The sequence below is a fragment of the Danio aesculapii genome, chromosome 5, assembly GCF_903798145.1.
Source record: "Danio aesculapii chromosome 5, fDanAes4.1, whole genome shotgun sequence".
Taxonomy (NCBI): domain Eukaryota; kingdom Metazoa; phylum Chordata; class Actinopteri; order Cypriniformes; family Danionidae; genus Danio; species Danio aesculapii.
The window spans coordinates 22,697,172-22,720,926 of record NC_079439.1 but is presented as its reverse complement, the minus strand read 5'-3'; the positions used below and the strand labels follow the sequence as shown (position 1 = coordinate 22,720,926).

The 23,755-nt window shown below is 38.6% G+C and overlaps 1 protein-coding gene across 1 annotated transcript in view; it reads left to right on the top strand.

The window, feature by feature from the left end:
• LOC130229017 (teneurin-1-like) overlaps positions 1–23,755 on the top strand; it is a 323,020-nt gene that overhangs the window by 81,042 nt on the left and 218,223 nt on the right. Inside the window, 1 exon segment of the mRNA XM_056457598.1 lies at positions 15,546–15,809. Coding sequence (XP_056313573.1) covers positions 15,546–15,809 — 264 coding nt within the window.

Below are 23,755 nucleotides of genomic sequence, written 5' to 3'. Positions count from 1 at the left end.
TCTGACATTGCACGAAAGGCTGCATTATCTAAAGGAGATCATAGTTCTGCAGACAAGTTGTTTTGTTTGTTGTTGATTTGATAGATGCTCTAATGAAAGTGATTATATGGTGTGACTCCTTAGTGAGGAACACAATTCTTTGAAAACACTGACTGCAAATTGAAATGAGCCATCAACACACACACACACACCAAACATCAAACGCCATTGTCATTAAATAATAATGCGATGTGTGTTTTACTTTTGAATAATGATTTACAATTTAAATTTTAAAATTATTTTAATAATATAATTTATTTCAGCCTTTATTCTTCTGTCTTTGATATTGTACATTCATGGAGGCATTTTTGCTTGTCTGAGTCCCAAGGGTGAATTATTTCCATTAATTAAAGGATTCCCCAACTAAAAGAGATTCAAGTAACATTCTCTTACTTACTTTCTTTTTTTTTTACATTCTTGCTGAGTAGAACTTAGTTACTGTAGTTCTGTTTGGCCACCTGAACAGAAACAAGCACTGTATATAAATTAGAGATTTTTTTACAATGAATCAAAGTAAAAAATGATCAAATATAGACAAAACTGTACATGTCATAAATATGTAATATATACTAATTAAATATGTATGATCAAATACTATATAATTAATACAAATACATTCTTAATAATAAATGATGTTTTGCAAATGAAATACTGTATTTTTTTTCTGAAGTGGGTTTCCATTTGCAAATAATCTTAGGAACTCAGTTCATATTGAGAAAAAAATGTATGCACTGTACATGTGGAAAGTTAAATTGCTGCCGTTCAGTTTGTGGAGGTTCATTTACATTTAAATGTAAATGCTCAGGAACGCTTTTACTTTGCCGAATTTTATATCTCACATTTGTGTTAACAACAAGGGCTTGAGAGGGAGAAAGTGAGAGTGAAAAGAGTACAGCGGGCTTTTTGTATCGAATAGTCAAATTGATTCTATAGAAACAGTTATTATATAGTTCTAAAACAGTTATATTTTAAGCCATTTTCGGCCGCTGTCACCTTCTCAAAGTTTTCCCCATCTTTGTAAGGGTCTAATAGATTCCTGAATCAAAGCAGAAATGTTTTCCCTGACACTAACACGCTGTTTAGTTAATTCAGAAATCAGCAGGTTTATGGCTATGGATTTGAATGTGACCTGCTTTTCCACGTTGGAAGCCGGGGCCATGGCTGCTAACTTGATGAACCAAATGATTCAATGGTTAATTCATAAAGGGAGCTATTAACTTAATTTATGAATAAATTAAAAGTCCCAGTCCCACTTTAAATTAAGTGGCCTTAACTAACATGTACTTACACAGGAATTAATAGTTCGTTACAATGTACTAATGGTGTAAATATATGTATCTACTGTGTACTTATACTTGATTAAATACCTGTATGTAATTACATCTGTAACTAACTTCTGTAATTACATTTGTAATTACACTGTTGACCATCCCTTATACCTTAACCCACCCTTAAACCTACCCATGCCACCAAACCTGTCCATAACCCAACCCCTATCCCAACTCAAGATCACCACAAGTATTCTCAAATATGTTATGAACACAGTAAGTACATTGTATTTATTTTTTGATGCAAGTACGTAGTAGTTAAGGACACTTAATATAAAGTGGGACCAAAGTCACATATTGTAAACTGTTATATAGACAAAAATACCAGTTCAGATCGAACTTTAAAAAATAATCACCACTGTTGTGTGTTAGAAGTAATGTTATATGTTGAATAAAAAATAATCTATTTATTTATAAAGTTATTTTTGTAATGTCTGTTTAATGCTTAAATGGAACGTTCACCTAAAACTGAAAATTCTGTCATCATTTGCTCATACTTTATTCTTCATAAACATGTTTAAATTTCTTTCTTCCACACACAAAATAAACGTCAGAATTATTTCGAGTTGTACCTATAGACGATGCCATGCCCCCATTTCTGCCAGAGCAGCAGCAATCTACCCACAAAAATACAATGGCCCTGTTTTCACTTTGTATTAAAGGGGACCTATTATGCCCTTATTTACAGGATCTATAATACTTATAAGAAGTCCCTAGTGTGTGTATGTAAAGTTTCAGCTCAAAATACCCCACAAATAATGTTTTATTACTCTTTTAAACTCCCCCTTATAGGCTTTGATCCCAATTGAGCCATTTTGGTGACTGTTGCTTCAAATTCAAATGAGATTGTGCTCAAATGCCTATGTGTCAGCATAGTGGCAGATTCAAAAACATGACTTTGAGATTGACACTAATGGGTGGGACTTTCCACCTCTGATTATGCGAATGTCAATCAAAATGTTTTTATGAAGTGTGATTATAAAAAATGAAATGAATACTATGTTTTTACCATTAGAAGCTGGTTATATTCACAGTGTTGCCACACAACTGTGTTTAAACCCCTTATAAAATATATGCTTGCATAATAGGTCCCCTCTAAGATATGTATTTGTCGATCTGATAACAAGAGGACATTACTAAGTAAATGGTGTGTGCAATGTTTTGATTTTCCACATTCAGAGGTGGTAGATGTTACAAACCCCTGATGTTGGTCTAGGAGAATGGGGTTTAACGTTTAAAGTACAATTAACAATAAATTTATTCATACAGTGAATGAAGTGCAAAAGACAGCCAAAACAGATATGCCAAAACTGTAACTATTATTTACAATTCCCAGAGTGAACAATAAACAGTGAGTTACTCAAAAAAAGGAAAAAGAAGGTAAGACAAAAATATACTATTTACAATACATACAATATTGAGAGGGCTGCACGGTGGTGCAGTGGGTAGCACATTTACCTCACACCAAGAAGGTCGCTGGTTCAAGCCTTGGCTGGGTCATTTGGCATTTCTGTGTGGAGTTTGCATGTTCTCCTCTTTTTTGTGTGGGTATCCTCCAGGTGCTCCGGTTTCCCACACAAGTCCAAAAACATGTGGTACAGGTGAATTGGGTAGGCTAAATTGTCTGTAGTGTATGTGCGTGAGTGAGTGTGTATGGATGTTTCCCAGTGATGGTTTGCCGCTGCATAAAACAAATGCTGAATAAGTTGGCGGTTCATTCAGCTGTGGTGAACCCAGATTAATAAAGGGACTAAGCCGAAAAGAAAATGAATGACAATATTGGGACAAATACAAAGACAGGAAAACAAGAGAGGTGGCAGAAGGGACATGGGCGGCGCTAAAGAAAAGAACAAAACCCAAACAATGTCTAACTCCCCAGAAACATCTAACTAACTAAATAAATGAAAACATAAAAAATAAACACACGAAGAAGTCTTCCGAGTATCCTAACTATCCTACTCTATCTATCCAAAAGTACAAGGTGTAGCACTCGCCCCTAACCTAGTGTACTAAACACAAGAGTAGTCCTACGTGTTGCAAAATGTATGTCAAGTGACCTTCTTACCTGTCCGCTTCATCTAAGCTTCATAAACAACGTTAATGAATAAAATTGAGAAGTGGAATGATATGATATGAATGGCAGATGGATAACGTGAACACACAGAAACCGCAACAACAGAATACACAGTTAGACCGGGTTTTCTTTAAACGCAAAGGAATAACACAGCAGACGTACAGCAGAAACAAGAGGGACTGGTGAGTGGTCTGGCACGCTCTTTTATGCCGAGTGGTCTTGGCTTATTGAACATGACGTCAGAGGGACGTCACTGGGGAGGAATGATTGACAGATGGATTAACCAATGACCAGAATCTGAGAAAAATGAAGCAGACACAGGAGAAACGAGAGAGAGAAAAAACATAAACAGGGTACAAACAACACAAGCACGTAACAGTAGAAAACACATTTGATTGGATTGTTCTTATAGTGTTAGACACTTATGACCGAATTCAAACAGCTTTTAAAGACTGGCTAATTTCCAGCTACTAAGCACATTCATAAACAGTGCGACAGGCTGTTGAAGTAGGGACGTGCACGGCCATGGGAACCTGTGGGTCTCCCGGGACCTGATGCAACCAAATGCAGCATAGGACAGCATGGGACAGGTGAATGAAGGTGCGGTTGGCAAGATACAGAAGTGTGTGTGGGTTGTGGGTGCATACAATTAATCCTACGACTCTAACAAAATGTATAGTTAAAAATAAAATGAATAAAATAAATGCTTATTTATCAACTGCAGAGAACACAATCAACAGGTCGTAGCACAATCAACAAGGTCACATATATATTTGTTGAAATCTACAACAAATGTTGCACTTGTGTTAATTGTCTTATCTCAAAAGAACATGACTAGCTTACGTGTCATATTAATTATTTGGTTAAAGCCAATAAATGATTTACAGTTTGACCATGTGGAGAAATGCAGGTTATTATTTGATGTAATTGAATTAATTTGTAATGTAATTTAATTAAATGTCAATGCTAAATTGTTAATAGTATATTTCTGTCTGTAATTATGTTCTGAAAAAACATGTTCATGTCTATGTTCATAATAAACTCAAATTAAACACAAATAGGAAGAAACGTATGCCTGTTTGTTTATATTCTGTATATTTTTGAATTTATATTCAACAAGAAACATCTGAAAAAAAAACAGTATCGCAGATGACATCGACCATAACAATGTTTCGTTTTATTTATTTTATTGCCTTATTATCAGTTCAATTTGATATCTCAGTGCATCATGGTGCACTGGCGATGCTTTCCATAAAGAATTTGATATTTTAATTAGCAACACAATAATTCTTAAATAAACATTTATAATTTGTTTGTAATACAATTTTTGCATTTAATACAAGCAGTTTGATATATGAACTGTGCCTTTACTTTTACCTGCTCAAAGAAAACACTCTTTTTGAATGTATAAATCAAAACTCAAATGCAATCAGAGAAGACAACATGAGCATTTATAGCAAATAAACTAATGTAAGTATTATCCTGCTTGCTTTTTTAGCATTGTCGAGCGAGTTTTTACATTCCTGATTGGTCATGTGCTCAACAGAAAAGGCTGCGTTGGCTCTAACGGTCAGCGTGACTTTGGCTCTGTTCAGCAATAAGGTTATTATAGTTAACGAAAAAATGAAAACTAAAATTAAAAATAATTTTCGTTAGCTAAAATAAAATAAAAACAAGTTTTAAAAAAACTAGAACTGAAACTGTATTGTGTACATACAAAACTAACTGAAACTAACTAAAATTACAGCAAAAACGTACTTCGTTTTCATCTTTGTAAATGTATTTAATACATAAGCCTACTGTAAGCCTTTTATAAGTAAACCTATTTACTTCGCGCTGCAGGTTTTTGACTGTATGGCACCTCAGAGCAGAGTAGTCCTGCTGCTGCCATTGGCCAGATCGAGCCGGTTCTTCTCCAGTCAGTCCTCGCTGTTGCTCTCGCGACAAAAACAACGAGTGGACATGACAGAAGCACGGAGACAGCATTCAATACATAGACTTAAAATTATTACTTTAACACATTTGTGCCTAAAAATGGGTTTTATTTCTGAATTATTGATCGCGATCGTGAACAAATCTTTTTAACCGGATCTTCTAAGTGAACCGGTTGAACTAGCTCACCAAATCGAACTGAATCATTTGAAATGATTTGCGTCTCCAGTAAACACTCTTATCCACAAACTACTTACTTTTTTACATGCCTAATACCCCCATCTGACTTGAAATAAACCAATATATACTGTTATTCAGCTATTAAAACAGTACACTGAGATCAGAGTTGAGAAGCGGTGAACTGATAACTGCCCATGCATGATTCAGTGAACCGAACACTAACAGCACAAAACAGCCTGCTGTGACTAAACTAAACTTGAACAACTGCATCGTGGGTAAACCGAGGGCTTAAATGAAAGGATCTGGCGAAATGTAAGTTTATTTCATAACATAAAATATTAATGGAATTTAAATAAGTGAATCATGCTTCAGTTGTTTTTCAGTTGCAAAACTTTCTTAACCGTAAGATTTTTTCAGATCATTGTGATGTTTTAACTGACTGAAATTATGATTGCTGACTAACGTTACATTTTTTTGGTATGCTGAGTCCTAACATGGAAAGATTGTCACAAACCGTTCGCGTTAAAGATCTGAATCACTACCGTGCATCTAACCTCAGGAGCAGCCTTGCAAACATATTGTACTTAGGCCTGCTATCAACGCCAACGCGGTGGAGAAAAGTCAGTCTACAGACATGCTCGTGTCTGGATCCACAAGTAACCTTATTGTTGTAACAGCCAAGAAAGGAAATAAAACGTTACCTCACGAACACACCAGCAGGTCAAAGGGGGAGAATGAGAGAGTTTCAGCTTTCATTTTTTCCTAGCTGGGTTCTGATGCACTTCCCTGTCAGTGAATTGTGCAGTTATCTGCTTTTTAGTAGTTGGAGTGTTTTAATTACTCGCAATCTCCTCCCTCGCCATAGTAGGCGATATATATGACGCATATGTGATTAAAGATGTCAAAACATAATAATCGATTATTACTGAACTAATAGCAAATTGTTTGCATTTGCATGGCAGTGCATCGAAGAAACAATTAATTTTGACAACCCTAATCGACATCATTCAATCCTAATTTGATAAAAAAAATTTGTTTTCCTACTATGGAAGTCAATGGTGACCAGGTTCCAGCTTTCTTCAAAATATCTTCCTTTAGGTTCAGCAGAATAAAAGAAACTCATAGGGATTTGGAACCAGTTGCGGGCAAATAAAATGTCATTTTTGGGTGAACTGTCCCTATAACCTCCCAGGGCTTGAGTGTCCACATACGTGGACAGCCCATTTTAGCTCTTAAGTGGATATTTAAAATACTTTGAATGTTTTATATTTTGTTAAAGACATACAGTGTCATCCCTCAACTGTTTTGCAGCATATGAAATGTCCCAAACATTATTTTTAACTGTGCAAAATGGGAAAAAAATTGTTTTTACTCTCTGACAGCAAGCAAGTTAAAAAAACAATGTTAAATATGCAAAAAAAAAAATCGGGAAAAAGTGTTTTATGTAAATTCGGACCACATGTCCACATATATAGACATAATTTTTCTCTAAAAGTACATTGTATCAAAAGATGATACTATGTTTTTATTCTAATTAGGTTCTAATAAACCCAAATAGCAAAGAGAAATAAAAAATGCATGTAAAAAAACACCTTGGGCCTTAAGATGTAACACACTAAACTTGATGACATTTTCATATGGGCTAATTTCTCTGGCAAATTTAATATGCAATTAATTTGTGATTAATTAGATTAATTAATCACTACATTGTGTAGTTAATAAGATTACGCTTTAATAGATTTTATGTTAGATTACATTGCGGTAGGACGTCCAATTTACACCCCAGATAGACTGATAGCTAGCTAGACAGATGGGTAGATAGACATACATACAAACAGACATACAGATATATGTCCATTCATACATGCATGCAGCGGGTAGTTGAGCAGGTTACAGTCAGGCTTTTTGTTTCCTCTATGGAATTATTCAAATGCTACATGCAGAACAAAACATTCAGTTCCAGTTACCACGGAAACAGCTTTACAAAGAGAGAGAGAGATGGAGATGGAGACAGAGAGCGAGAGAGAAAGGGAAGAAAAGTAGACAGAGAGGTAAAGAAAGGTCTTTCACCCACTTCTCTTGCCCTCTTACCCTGGCTTTTCCCATCTCTGTCTGCTGGATGTGTGTTTGTGTGTGTGTGTGGGTCAGGCACAGAAGCAGGGGGTCATGTTCGCAGTGAAGGACGGAGAAGTGCATCGTGGGCAATTAGTACTGAGATGATTAGAGCAGGGAGAGCAGTGAGAGGGGTCGCCACGGAGACAGGAGTCAGAGACGTAGAGGAGAGGATTCTTAAGGACACTTGAGTAAAGAGCTCGCTCCTCATACACACACACACGCATGCTGGGCTGACAAATCACACACACGCTCAGGAAAACCCATCAAGAGCCCATCACCTTTACCTCAGCAAATTAAGAGAAGCGAATGTGATGAGAACATATGAGTTGAGCTGAAAGGAGAAGGGACAAGATGAGGTTGCATAAAGAAAAGAGATGAGATGAAGTAATAAGAGGCAACGTCAGATGAAAGGATATTAGGAGACGGGGAGTAGCCTGTTATGTAGATACGCTTGCTCAGTCGTAAAAGAGATGGAAGGAGATGAAATATGAAATGAGAAAGGAGAATTTGACAACAAAGGATTTTGTTTTGTTTCTTTTTATATATACACAACCGGTCAAAAGTTTGGGATCAGTATGATTTTTAAATTTTTTAAAATAAGCTTCTCCTGCTCACCAAGGCTGCATTTATTCATCTAAAATATACAGTAAAAAATGTACAATTGTGAAATGTTATTGCACTATAAAATAACTGTTCAAAAGTAGATTATCATTTATTTTTACCCTTTAGTCCAGTGATTTTAAAGATGAATTTTCAGCTTAATTACTCCAGTCGCAGTCTCACATGATCCTTCAGAAATCACTCTATTATTAATTATTATTGTTATAAGTATTATTCATTCATTCATTAATTTTCTTTTAGGCGTAGTCCTGTTTTTAATCTGGGGTCGCCACAGCGGAATGAACCGCCAATTTATCCAACATATGTTTCACGCAGCAGCTGCAAATTATCACTGGTAAACATCCATACACACTCATTCATACACATACACTACCGACGAATTTAGCTTACCCATTTCATCTGTACCACATGTCTGGACTGCACCCAGAGGAAACCCACGCTATCATGGGGAGAACATGCAAACTCCTGAAGTGATCGTGCTACCCACTGCGCCACCGTGACGCCATTATTATTATTATATATATATATATATATATATATATATATATATATATATATATATATATATATTTTTTTTTTTTTTAAATTATTATTATTATTATTATTATTATTATTATTATTATTATTATTATTATTATTATTATTATTATTAATGGTAATAGTAATAAAAGCAGTAATGACTGAATTAATAATTTCATTTGAAACTACATACGATAAAAAAGCAGTTATTTAAAATTTTAAAGCATATTTAACAATTAAACATTTTTTTACATTAAATAAATGCTGCCTTGATGAACAAAATAATTTTCTTAAAAAAACATAAAAATAAAACTGAAATGAAAAATAAAACTGACCCCAAACTTCATTAAAAATGTGTGAATGTGAAATACCTGTTTTCTTCTTTCTATAATTATATTTGGAAAAACATTTGCACATAAATATTAACCAGTGCAACATTTTCAATGCTTATAATGATCATAAAGGTTACTTAAGCAATAAATATTGATTATGTTCATAATAATTATGTGACATTAAAAAAAAGGAGTAATATCAAAGTTCCTTTAAGGCAAATCTCACTTTGTCTTACACTTTGCGGCCATCATTGAAACGCCTCTCAGGCAGTATGCTGGTGCATACATCAAATTCTCCAAAACTGTTTGCCAAACTTATGATTACGTTACATATTTGGAATCACTAATATAATTAAACAGCATCTGTCTCATAAGTTTCATTTCATAATGTCTGAATCCCCAAAAAATCGGCACATTTTCAGTAGGGTGTGAACCTACACTGGTTCAGTTACGATTATCTTGCCATTGATTCGGTTCAATACAATATCTCGGTGCATCACGGTGCATTGAGGATGCTTTCCATACATAATTATATTTTTCTTCACAACACACATCTTTTTTTTATTAAAATATATAAATATATTTGTCACGGATTGGTCAGGCTCTCACGATCCCCACTCACGAAGATCACCATCACCTGACTTCTAATGAGCACACAGCTGCATCACATTCACGAGCACCAGATAAAAGCACAGCACTCCAGTCGCTCATTGTCCGGGCTCGTCTCGACGAAAGCGGACAACTGAGCGACCACTCAGCGTAGTCATCCTCAGCTAAAACAAACGCTTTACTTACCTGTTCTCTTTGTATTCCTCCTAGTCTTCCTGGTCCACCCGAATCGTCCTGTCTTCCAGTCCTTCCAAGTCTGTGTCATCCTCTGTCAGCTGTATCTGGTGTGTGCTGTCCATCCTCGTGTATTCCTGTTACCCAGCCACGGAGGAAAAGACCCCAACATCACTCCTGATCCTCCTGGCTATCCTTCATGTGCTCCTTGTTGTCATTTAATAAACACCCTAACGTTTCCTTACCTCTGTCTCCTGCCCGCTTCATAACAGAAGCCCGGACCAATAACGACGACAACATGAGCACCCCCGATCACTTTCAAGAGCTGGTGGACCAGTTGAAGCGGATTCTACAGCCACCAGCTCCACTTTCCAACGCACCACCAGCACCGAGCACTTCCGCCTCCACAGTTTCTTCTTCGGCCCTTCCTTCCAGTCCCATGGCCCGACCAGCGCCCTACTCAGGCGGAGCGGGGGAGTGCAATGGTTTTCTGTTACAATGTTCCCTCATATTCGAAATGCAACCTTCTCTATATCCCACAGATAAGTCAAAGATCGCCTACATCGTATCACTACTCTCTGGGCCTGCACTTAAATGGGCTGAGACGATCTGGAACCAAGCCGGGCCGGTCATGAATTCCATCACTACCTTCACGGAGTATTTCAAAGAGGTGTTTGGACGTTCTGATGGGGAAGTAGCCGCTGGAGAGCAGCTGTATCATCTAAAGCAAGGTACTCTATCTACACAGGAATATGCTCTCCGGTTTCGCACTCTAGCAGCTGCAAGTGGATGGAATGAGAGATCGTTGTTGACCACGTACCGGCTCGGCTTGGAACCCACTCTCCGAATCCAGCTGGCCACATTAGATGATACTATGGGTCTGGAGAGATTCATCCAACATTCTCTCCGATGTTCCGATCGTCTCCGTTCCTATCAACAGGACACCATCACCCCCTCGTCTGCACTCCTCCAATCGCCTGAGTCAACAGCCTCTCCAGAACCAGAACCCATGATAATAGAGTCTGGAAGACTGACATCAGCGGAACGACAGAGGAGGCTGACCCGGGGTCTGTGTCTATACTGCGGTGTCAGTGGACACACCCGTATGGAGTGTCCCCTTCGTCCCATTCGGACTTCAGTGAGTGTATTCAGTACGAATATTGAACAATGTAAACCACTTACTACCACCGTACAAATAACTACTGCCTCTATTTCTCTCCTTGTCACAGCCCTCATCGACTCCGGGTCAGCAGGGAACTTCATCTCCCAATCCCTCTGTCGTCAACTCCACCTACGTACTGAGGCGTCCTCGCATATATACCAGATACAACCGATAACCCAGTGCACTCGATCTTCGACCCGTATCCATCGACAATGCGAAGACATCCTTCTTCAAGTGGGGTTGTTACATCAAGAGAGGATTCAATTTCTGGTTCTGGAGGGTGCAAATATGGACATCATTCTAGGGCGCCCGTGGCTGGTGAAGCACGATCCCATCATCTCTTGGGGCACAGGAGAGATAAAGAAATGGGGATCTGGATGTACACCTACCTGTTTTCCAAATCTCCCTCTTCAAGGTCGGAACCCCATTTCTTTGTTTACAACATCGGTCGAGAGTCCTCCTGAGAAGCAGTCTATCCACATTCCTAAGGAGTACAGCTCCTTTCATGATGTCTTCTGCCCCAAGAGAGCTTCCCAGCTACCGCCGCATCGGCCATGGGACTGCGCGATCGACCTAGTTCCAGATGCCCAGTTGCCAAGAGGTAGGATCTACCCGCTCTCGCTTCCAGAGAATCAGGCAATGGAAGATTACATAAGGGAGGCTCTGAGTCAGGGGTACATACGTCACTCAAAATCACCAGCCGCCTCAAGCTTCTTCTTTGTGGCCAAGAAGGACGGAGGGCTGCGTCCATGCATCGACTACAGGGTCCTAAATAACGGTACAGTAAAATACCGATATCCCCTTCCTCTGGTACCAGCCGCTTTGGAACAGCTCCGAGAAGCTAAAGTCTTCACTAAATTGGACCTCCGCAGCGCGTATAATCTGATAAGAATACGTGAGGGGGACCAATGGAAGACAGCATTCGTGACCCCTACTGGCCACTATGAATATGAGGTCATGCCTTACGGTCTGGTCAACGCCCCCTCCGTATTCCAAAACTTCATTCATGAAGTCCTCCGGGAGTTTCTTCACCACTTTGTAATAGTGTACATAGATGACATCCTCATTTACTCCCGGAGTGAGGCCGAACATCGCCAACACGTTGCGGAGGTCCTACACACATTGAGAGAACATCACCTCTACCTCAAAGCGGAGAAATGCTCAGTCCACCAGAAGTCGATTCATTTCTTGGGATACATCATTGACCAAACCGGTATACGTATGGATGGGAAGAAAATTGAGGCTGTTCTATCCTGGTCAGAACCCACTTCCATTAAGGAGCTCCAGAGGTTTCTTGGGTTTGCTAACTTTTATAGACGGTTTATCAAGGACTACAGCAGGATTACATCACCTCTCACTAATCTCCTCAAGGGTAAACCCAAAGGACTGGAGTGGACCAAAGAAGCAGCCGCAGCCTTCCGCCTTCTTAAGAAGGAGTTCACAAGGGCCCCACTCCTGAATCATCCTGACCCAAATCTTCCTTTCGTGGTGGAAGTGGACGCATCCACCACCGGCGTCGGGGCAGTATTATCCCAACATCATGATACACCGCCCCGACTGCATCCCTGTGCCTATTTCTCTCGGAAGTTGAGCCCGGCGGAGCAGAATTACAGCATAGGAGACAGGGAGCTTCTAGCAATCAAGCTAGCCTTGGAGGAGTGGCGTCACTGGTTGGAGGGAGCCAAACATCCGTTCCAGGTGATCACAGATCACAAAAACCTCCAATATATCAAAGAGGCCAAGAGACTATGTCCACGTCAAGCCAGATGGTCACTTTTCTTCTCACGTTTTGATTTCTCCATTTCCTATCGTCCAGGACCCAAGAATCTAAGAGCAGACGCTCTCTCTCGTTTACACGAGCATCACGATCATGAAGAACTCCCAACGAAGATTCTTCCCGAACACATCTCCATTTGTCCGATCACCTGGAACGCTCCTCCAGTCGTTGCCACTCCGGAAGCCCCTGCTCCGCCGGGATGCCCTCCTCATCGGCAGTTCATACCACCTGAACACCGGGTAGATCTGATCCACTCCTTACATACCTCGCTAGGCACTGGACATCCAGGGATCAACAATACTCTCTCGCTAGTATCCCAACGATTCTGGTGGCCAAACATGGCAAGGGATGTGAGGCAATATGTTCAGGGCTGTAAGGACTGTGCCCAATCCAAGAGCCCACGTCATCTACCCGCTGGAAAGCTCCATCCCTTGCCGATTCCGAACCGTCCCTGGTCACACCTAGGAGTGGACTTTATCACTGACCTCCCCTCGTCAGAAGGTAATACCTGTATTCTAGTCATCGTAGATAGATTCTCAAAGTTTGTCAAACTAATCCCTCTGAAAGGTCTTCCCACAGCCTTTGAAACAGCCGACAATATCTTTAATCAAGTCTTCAGGTCATTTGGTATTCCACGTATCACTCCTGAAACCCTATCACGATCCTGTTCTTCCCTCCACAGAGCCTGACCACGAAGAGGAACCCCCTCCTCCACTGCTCCTAGAAGAAGGAGCCGTCTACGCAGTGAAGGAGATCTTGCGTTCCCGACGTCGTGGTGGCCAGTTGGAGTACCTGGTGGACTGGGAAGGGTACGGCCCCGAAGAAAGGACATGGGTTCCCAGAGCTGATATTCTCGATCCTAGTCTCATGGTGGAGTTTCATGAGAGCCACCCTGAGTTCCCAGCGCCTAGAGGCAGAGGGAGACCACCACGGCGTCGGAGGTGTCGGCCCTCAGGAGCGGGCCCTGGGGAGGGGGGTACTGTCACGGATTGGTCAGGCTCTCACGATCCCCACTCACGAAGATCACCATCACCTGACTTCTAATGAGCACACAGCTGCATCACATTCACGAGCACCAGATAAAAGCACAGCACTCCAGTCGCTCATTGTCCGGGCTCGTCTCGACGAAAGCGGACAACTGAGCGACCACTCAGCGTAGTCATCCTCAGCTAAAACAAACGCTTTACTTACCTGTTCTCTTTGTATTCCTCCTAGTCTTCCTGGTCCACCCGAATCGTCCTGTCTTCCAGTCCTTCCAAGTCTGTGTCATCCTCTGTCAGCTGTATCTGGTGTGTGCTGTCCATCCTCGTGTATTCCTGTTACCCAGCCACGGAGGAAAAGACCCCAACATCACTCCTGATCCTCCTGGCTATCCTTCATGTGCTCCTTGTTGTCATTTAATAAACACCCTAACGTTTCCTTACCTCTGTCTCCTGCCCGCTTCATAACAATATTATTATTTATATATTGTTTGCAATACAATTTTGTCCTTTAAAACAAGCAGTAAGATATATGAACTGCACCTTTAATTTGACCTGCTCAAAGAAAACATGAATGTTTGAATGTTTCAAACAAAACTAAATATGTAAATGTTGTGTAAAAAAATGTGTAAATATTATCTTGCTTGCTTATTGAGCGCTGTCAAGCAAGGTCTTACACCCCTATGATTGGTCTTTGTCGCCCGCTCAACAGAAAGGGCTGCGATTGGCTTTAGAAATTAATGTGCTGTTCACTGATGAAGACGCGGGAAGAACAGCCGTGGTTACAGTCTATATGCGCATAATACGCAGTTATCACAGGTAATCCGTAATAGACACTGTGAAGAAAACTTGCATTACAGGCACGCTCCTGTCTTGATCCACAAGTACCGCTTTAACAGTCAAGAGGAGAGGAAAAGTTGTGGCCACAAACAACACAAGCAGAGGGTCAAATGTCCAAAGAGAGAGAGAGAGAGAGAGAGAGAGAGAGAGAGAGAGGCAGAGATGGATTTTTACAGCATTTCTCCCTAGAAATAGCGAAGAATGAAAATAGCGGCTCGTGTGCTGTGGCATCTACCAAACTAAATGTGTGCTGGTTTTGCAAATTTTTTGCTTGCTTGATGCTAAGTGCATTTTATGAATCACTTATAAATTTATAACAGCAGCAAGTTTCAGTTAAAGCAAAAAATGTGGGACTTATAAAAACTATTACAAAAATAGCAAAGTAGGTATTTACCATGCCAATAAGGCTACTTGAATCTTGAGAGAATGTGGTGATGTGTGTTTGTGTGTGTGTATTGTAGAGCAAGTTGACAGCACTGACTGTTAAAATAATAAAAAACGAGAGAGAAAAAGCGGGGCTAGTACGCACACACTAAACGAGTTTCTGTGTTGGAGAGTGCATGTGTGTAAACCCATATGTCTCTTATACTCTCTGGGAATCTTGGGGGAATTTAAATGGTTTTCACATTTTGTGCAGTTAAAAGCAGAATTCTTTTTGTTAAATATTTATTTGGGGTTTTATAGGCCATTCTCCATCTCTGAAGAGAGAACAAAATTGTTTCTCAGCCATGCTTTAGAAATCACAGCGGTCTAGCACTGAACTCTAATCCACTGGCCTGCGTGAGCGAGCGCAGATGTACTTAAACTTTGATACGCCAAACAGATTTTATTCATCCGTTTGTTTCTCTTGCTGATTTTCCCAGATTTCTCGGACCCCTCCCAGACGGTGTTCCCTGATTTCCAGACGGAGCTTCATGCAGCCAATCAGGAGCTTGCATATCCTGGAGGCGTGTCTGCAGGCGTGCCCTCCGATCCTGAATCTGAGGGTGGAGCCTCCCCTGACCACGCCCTGCGGTTGTGGATGCAGGAAGTGAAGTCCGAGCACAGCTCCTGCCTGTCAAGCCGAGCAAACTCTGTTCTTTCCCTCACCGATACAGAACAAGAGCGCAAGTCGGAGCCAGAGAACGGTACGGCATTATTTTATTATTGTTATTATGGTGGCTAGAGAAAGCCAACATACTGTTATATCACTGCATGCTGAAGTCATGCTAACAACATGCTAATTCATGCTAGAAACATGCTAACAACATGTTATATCATATACATACTGTTATATCACTGCATGCTGAATTCATGCTAACAACATGCTAATTCATGCTAGAAACATGCTAACAACATGTTAATTTATGCTGGAAACATGCTTTCAACATGCTAATTTATGCTGGAAACATGCTAACAACATTCTAATTTATGCTAGAAACATGCTAACAACATGTTAATTAATGCAAGATTCATGCCAACACCATGCTAATTCATACAGGAATAATGCTAACAACATGCTAACTCATGTTACAAACATGTTAACAACATGTTAATTCATGCTGGAAAAGTGTTGACAACATGCTAATTAATGCAGGAAACATGCTAACAATGTGTTAATTCATGCTACAAACTTGTTAACATGCTAATTCATGCTAGAAACATGTTAACAACGTGCTAATTTATGCTACAAACATACTAACAACATGATAATTCGTGCTGGAACCATGCTAACAACATGCTAATTCATGCTAGAATCATGCTAACAACATGCTAATCCATGCTAGAATCATGATAACAAGCTAATTCATGTTGAAATCATGCTCACAACACGCTAATCCATGCTAGAAACATGCTAACATGCTAATTCATGCATAGAAACATGGTAACAACATGTTAATTTATGCTAGAATCATGTTAACAACATGCTAATTCATGCTAGAATCATGTTAATTTATGCAAGAATCATGTTAACAACATACCTATCCATGTTGGAATAATGCAAAGAACCTGCTAATCTATGTTAGAAACATGTTAACAACATGTTAATTCATGCTAGGATCATGCTAATTCATGCTAGATACATGTTAGCAACATGCCAATTCATCCTAAAATCATGCTAACAACATGCTAATTCACGCTAGGATCATGCAAACAACATGCTAATTCATACTAGAAACATGCTAATTCATACTAGAATCATGTTAATTCATGCTAGAATCATGTTAACAGCATGCTGACTCATGTTGGAATCATGCTAACATAATTCATGCTAGAATCATGCTAACAACATGATAATTCATGCTAGATGATTAATGTTAATTCATGCTAGAACCATGTAAACTACATGCTAATTAATGTTAGAAACATGCTAAAAACATGCTAATCAATGTTAAAAACATGTTAATAACATGCTCATTCATGATAAAATCATGCTAGTTACATGCCAATTCATACTAGAATCATGCTAGTTATGTGCTAATTCATACTAGAACCATGCTAACAACATGCAACAATTTATGTTAGAAACATGCTAATTCATGTTGGATTCTTGCTAACAACATGCTAATTAACGCTAGATTCATCCTAACCACATGCTAATTTGTTAGAATCATGCTAATTCATGCTATAATCATGCTAACAACTTGCTAATTCATGCCATTGATATATACATTAGATGTCGCCTACCCTGTTGTTGTCTATTGGAAGGAATGCGTCAAAAGAGCCGCCTTTTTAGTACAGGGTAGCGCTCCTTTGAAATGAATGTGGGACCAAGCTGCAGTGAAGGACTGTGGCCATCCAGAGCCAGAGAAATACACATATACACACACACACACACACACACACACACACACACACACACACACATATATATATATATATATATATATATATATATATATATATATATATATATATATATATATATATATATATATATATATACGATCGGGAGGTCAGTATTCAATTTTTTTTTATAACGAAACTTATAATTTTACATCACTTTTCTACATTGATGGATCAGTGATCGCACAGGCATTCCTGACAAAAAATCTTGTGTTTGTGTGTATGGAAATGTACTATACATCCTCCCTGTTAAATTTGATCCAATCCGTGTCCTGAAACACACACCCTCTCCTGCTTTCACTTCTCTTACTGACGGAGGGAACGATTCGTTTGTGAATGAATCTCCGTTATGAACGACTCCTTCACTTAGCCGACAATAATACAAGTTCCTAGCACTGCAGCATCTCGTTATCATATTTCTTTTGCATTGTTTGCTGATTTTATTCAACAAAACTAGCATAAGCCGAGTATTTAATTCAATTCAATTCAATTCACCTTTATTTGTATAGCGCTTATACAATGTAGATTGTGTCAAAGCAGCTTCACATAAAAGGACACTTGTCCTGGAAGCACTGTACAAATATGGCGCTATTGACGCTATTGCTATGGCGCTATTGACGCATGCTCAGGGTCCGTATGCGATATCTAGTGTATATATCTATGATTCATGCTAGTATCATGCCATTACCAACCACAGATACAGGCATCAACTTTAAAGCTTTTTACTGGCTTGCTTTAGTCTTTAAAGTGGTTCCATTGTTGACCTAGTGATCTTAAGCATTCGTTTTGCCAAATTGACAATAAACTACTGCCAACAGGTTTTCTCAAGCCACCAGAAAGTTTGTCTACGAACTTTACTTTTCTAGTTGATATTAATGGATTTTCTGTAATATAAATCACACATTTCTTTTTGTATTAACTTCAATTTACATTTCTCAGTGATTTATATAATGCACTTAGCATCAAGCAAGCAAAACAATTGCGAAACCTAGTCACATTTGGATTAGTGCCGAATATTGGTCAAATATTTCTCACACGCTGCTTGTTTCAAATATATTTGTCTAGGCATGACATTTATGACAAATGTTGTTTATAGTGAATTCCATTATAATATCAGTTTTAAAGTATTAGTTGTGGAGTGAGGGATATTGAAATGTTTATAATATGTGTACACTTTTGGTTTATTGGAGGAGCTTCTAATAATTTACATGGCCTCTAAATTCAGTTATGTTTGTCACTTTTTTTTTTCAACTAATAACGCAGTTTTAACATGGTATGGTTCAGCTAGGTGCGACTCATTTGAATCAGAATATGGCGTAATATATGTTTTTGTAGGTCAACCAGATTGGGGTGGTGATTTGTTCAATATTATTTCATTCTTGTGCATGCGTGCAGGTTACTCTAAAGTGCCCTCATCAGCGTATGACTTTACAATTTTAATGAGAGTTGCCGCAGAGGGAGCTACACACACAGTTAAACAGACTTCCCAGTCTTGCTGCACACACATACACACACTCCACTTTCCTTACGCTATTCAGTGATGCAATATTTATGCGGTGCACTAATAACTGCTTCGGTGTGTAAACCACACTCCATTATCTCACACTCGTGCTCACACACACACACATATTAAGGTTATGTTATTGTTAAACACACTTACATAAGGTTGTATTTGATTGACCCCTGTGGGAGCAAAGCAGACCATCTTCTTGGTGGTGATTTGGTGCTTCTGGTCGTGTAGTGCTTTTGTCTCTTCAAACAAAAGGGTTTGCAATCCAGATCGAGAGTTTTCTCCATACTTCTTCCTCTACAAACATCCTCGTACATCTGTGCTGGTGCTTGTACTGTTTTTGTCTTCAACCGTAGTACTTGACTCAGATCTGCTATCTGCTTTTTTTTTTTTACTTTGCATCTCTCTTCCGCACACATAATGTATGCACTTTCTTATCAAAGTCGCTTTGATAAGGAAGTGCCTGCTGAGAATATAAATTCATACGGTATGTATGACAGTACGATAACACTGGAACAGTGTTATATCAATTAACTAAGTGCTAAATAATCATCATATCATTGAGTTTGAAATCAAAGAGTTTGATGTAGCCTACTGTGCCGTTGCTCTTGAGTTTAAATCCCAACTGGAGCTGGTTTTTAATATGGTTTACATTCATAATTACATTGTTGATCATATTGAACGTTTAGCATTAGCATGATTAGCAAAGTTTTGATGTGTAAACATTTCAAGCTAGTTTAAAGGGCACCTATGATGAAAATTATCTTTTGTAAGCTGTTTGGATAGAACTGTGTGTAGGTATAGTGTGTCCACAATCATATTGGTGTGACAGAAACAAAAAAAGTCTATTTTCCTGACGTTAAAATAGGATCCAAATCCTTCCCATTTTGAGTCCAACCGCAACGTAATGTAGAAGTGCGATTTCCCCACCCACCGAATTGATTGACAGCCATATATTACCATGTCTCCGTAGTAACGCATATAATCATATCAACAAGACAGGATGAGCACAAAGCAACTGGGATTAAAAGATCCGTGTGTATGTGCATGAACTTTGTAACGACATTGTGTGTGACTCATCGTTGCAGAAAGGCTTGAATTAACTCCACAACAGATATATCAAACAATAATCATTGGGAAAGTTCTTACTATTTCTCACAAATGTTATGTGAGATCTGCTTCCTTCATGTTTGTCACTGTGCTGTTTATCTGATGCAGACGAGGCGAAGATTGATTGATACACTCTGTCAGGCACTTGAGAAAAGCATTCAGGTCCAAGAAACAAGCACATTTGTAGCTTTAACATTAGTTGTATTTAGCTTATACAGTGAAAATGATGCAATGTTGTTTTACATTTGGCTATTGAGTTGCTTTAACCGAATGCAGTTAGACTACCCAGAAAAACCACAAAGCACTGTTTATCTAATTTGTTCTATCTCTGCTTGTAATTTGTTTATTATGTTTTATGCAGATGCACTCCAGTATACAATCACCCCAGTCATTTTAAAATAATGAATTCTTTCTAAATAGAGCAATTCTGGTTAGGGCTGGGCATTGCAACTAATCTGGCAATTCGATTAGATACTGTTATGCTTTTGATTCGATTTGATTTTGATAATTCAGTGTTGATTAGCTACCAGTATTTCATTCAAAATTGTATTTTGAGGATTTTAATATTTTACCAATCAAGTCTTTTGGTAAAAATATGTTCATATTCCAATACTGTATCATTCCAATTATTATTTATTAGTATAATTAGTATAATTTGTATGTAAAAAGCATTTGAATAAACAAAATAGTAATTTGAAAAATAGAAGGCATCCCGTCGGGAGTTGAAGATTGAGTTTTAGTTTAGTTTAGGTGTTTATGTAAATTTTATTAATACATAAGCACATTGCAAAATGGAATTTTACCACTGAAAATCAGTATGGGAAATTGTTATTATATTTCTTATGACAGTTTTTTGTGCCTTTTTTAGCTAATAACAATGTAAGCAGCATAGTTCTACGAGTAGAAGTGAGGGATATGATCTTATAAATATCTATCTTATAAATATTTATATAAGACAATATTTTTTTTGTCTGACTATAAATTCCAAATATTCCAAAAAATTACAGTATAATGAATGCTGAAATACTAATGCTACATAGAAAATAAACAAAACTCTGTGTTAGTTAAGAAAAGTGAGCAGAAGCCTGAAAGTAAAAATGGTCAGTAGAGATAGCCAAAAGTTAACTGTCAGAAAAAAAATTATATTCATAATTACAATGTTAATTATATTGAATGTTTAACATTAGCATGATTAGCTAAGTTACAGTGTGTTGTGTAAACATTTCAAGCAAGTTTACTGGGCACCTATGATGAAAATCATCTTGTAAGCAGTTTGGACAGAACTGTGTGTAGGTATAGTTTGTCCCCAGTCATATTGGAGTAATAGAAACACAATGACTCTTTTTTATTTCCTTATGTTAAAATAGGATCCTAATCCCTCCCATTTTGAGCCCCACCGTGAGTTGTTGCCCCAACATTGTTGCTAAATCAGATATGGTTGTGGCCGGAAGTTACTGAAAATGATTTAAATTATTTATTAAACTTCCCATTAATACTGTTTTATTATTGTTTACCCCCACCCCAACCCTAAACCCAGCCATCACAGTAATGTAAAAACAGTAGTTGTATTGAGTATTATTATTGTTATCTATAAAATTACCCAATAAATTGTATTTTTTAACGTCTACCCCTACCCTAACCTTAAACCCAACCATCACAGTACTGTAAAAATATTAATTATTGTTATACAGTGTCATAAAAATGCTGCTATATTGATGTGTACATCACATATTTGGCTGGCTGCATATCCTATTTAGACTTTACCCCACAACATGACATACAGTAGGAGTGCGGTTTCCCAGAAAGTAAAAATGGCCAGTAGAGATAGCCAAAAGTAAACTGTCAGAAAAAAATCTTATACAAATGGGTGTGTTTAAGAAAAACTGTCAGAACTATGGATGTATTCTGGATTGAGTTTTCTTCCATGTCTTACTGCGCTTGAGCAGTTTAAAATTGCCATGAAATGGAAATTGTGATCATCTTTTTCTCTGTTGTGACGGGTATGCTGAGTGAAATAGGTTCTCGAATGAGAAAAATATGTAGGCCAGAATTAGATTTTCTCCATTGAGAATCGGCTGCATCATCAGATTGTCATCGTTTGCTAATTGCTACCATCTCATGTGAGTTACAGTTTGCTGGAAGGGATGGATTAGTGTCCCAGCCCATCTGCATATATTGTTTCTTGAACCTGTCACTATGTAATGCAGGCAAGTGCTGTTGAAGGATAAGGGCAAATGGCAACACTGGAGTTTGTCGGTTGCTTATTTCATATGCAAATACATTAGCCATTTGTAACTGATTTGCAACTGCTAAATTAAATGCAGCGAAGAAGGAAACCATGACTGATGTTATAAAAGCACAAAAATGCTACATGATATGGCCCCTGAAGAAAGTACTGTCAAATCAAATTATAAGAACCATCACTAAACTTTTTATTTTTTCTTCTCGCATTGGCCTCAAATAATCTTTTCAGTGAATCATGTTTGGCTTTCATCTTAGTGGGCAGTGAACACGCTCTCCTGCGCTCGCACAGAAAGATGGATGTGGTATGGATGCCATCTTTGTGTCCAGAGAGATCTAATTAATTTCTCCTGATCCAATAGATGCAAATTAAAATTAATTACAAAGGCTGGACAGACGCATTAAGGCCAGGCCGCATTGTGTGCATGCCTTTGTGTGTGCAATCAGGTAGGAGAGAGAAGCTTATACTTCATTTGAATATCTTGAAATTCTAGGTCAATTCCGTGGGTTTTTAATATCAAGCTTTTCTATTGGCACTGTCAGTGAAATGCACTGTAACCATTCATAGCGAGAGCTCATGAAGCCAATTACACAGTTTCTCATGAGGTGTAGACAACCATGTGGAAGCCGCATAAAAAGGTTTCACATAAAAAAAAATAATGAAGCCAAAAACATGAACCCATGCATTTTTCATAGTCTTCTGCCTTCCCTGATTTTACACTACCAGAACTGTCACATTTTTTCCAACCGTTCCTGAGAGGAACACCACAGTAAGACATGCTAATAAACTATCATTTAGATTTAGCACAACGCCAGATGGCATTTCTCTGCATTTCATGCCATCCATTAGCATGTTAGTTTTCTGTACAGATTCGAAATGACTTTTTAAGAGCAACCGTCACCTGTGTTGTCAGACTCTTGAGATTGTCAGCCATCGTAGGTGCTAAAGAGTCTTTCCCTGTCGGGAGCCGTAAGGTCCCTTGTCTCAGAGCAGACTCCCGTCCTCACAGTTCAGCGAATGTCACTGCTCCAAAGCCGATAAATGCCGCAGTTTGTTCATCATCAAATGACGGCGGAGAGCAGATTACACAGCCGCAGTAAATTCATTATCATGCTAAAGGTTTTTAATTTACAGAGTGTTGAATAGGTAAAATGAGATTATAATGAAAGTCAAAGGTGACGGAATTGAGACAGACACACAGCGCTGAAGGCAGGATGTACCATTATCATACAATAATACAATTAATTCGATGAATGTCTGGAGAAAAATATACATCTGCAATACAAATTGAGCATGAGGGAACAGGATTCCATCACATTCCTATGTGTGTGTGTTTTTGTGAGAGATAGATTAGCTCATGTAACAGTCAGTCCTCAAGACGGCAA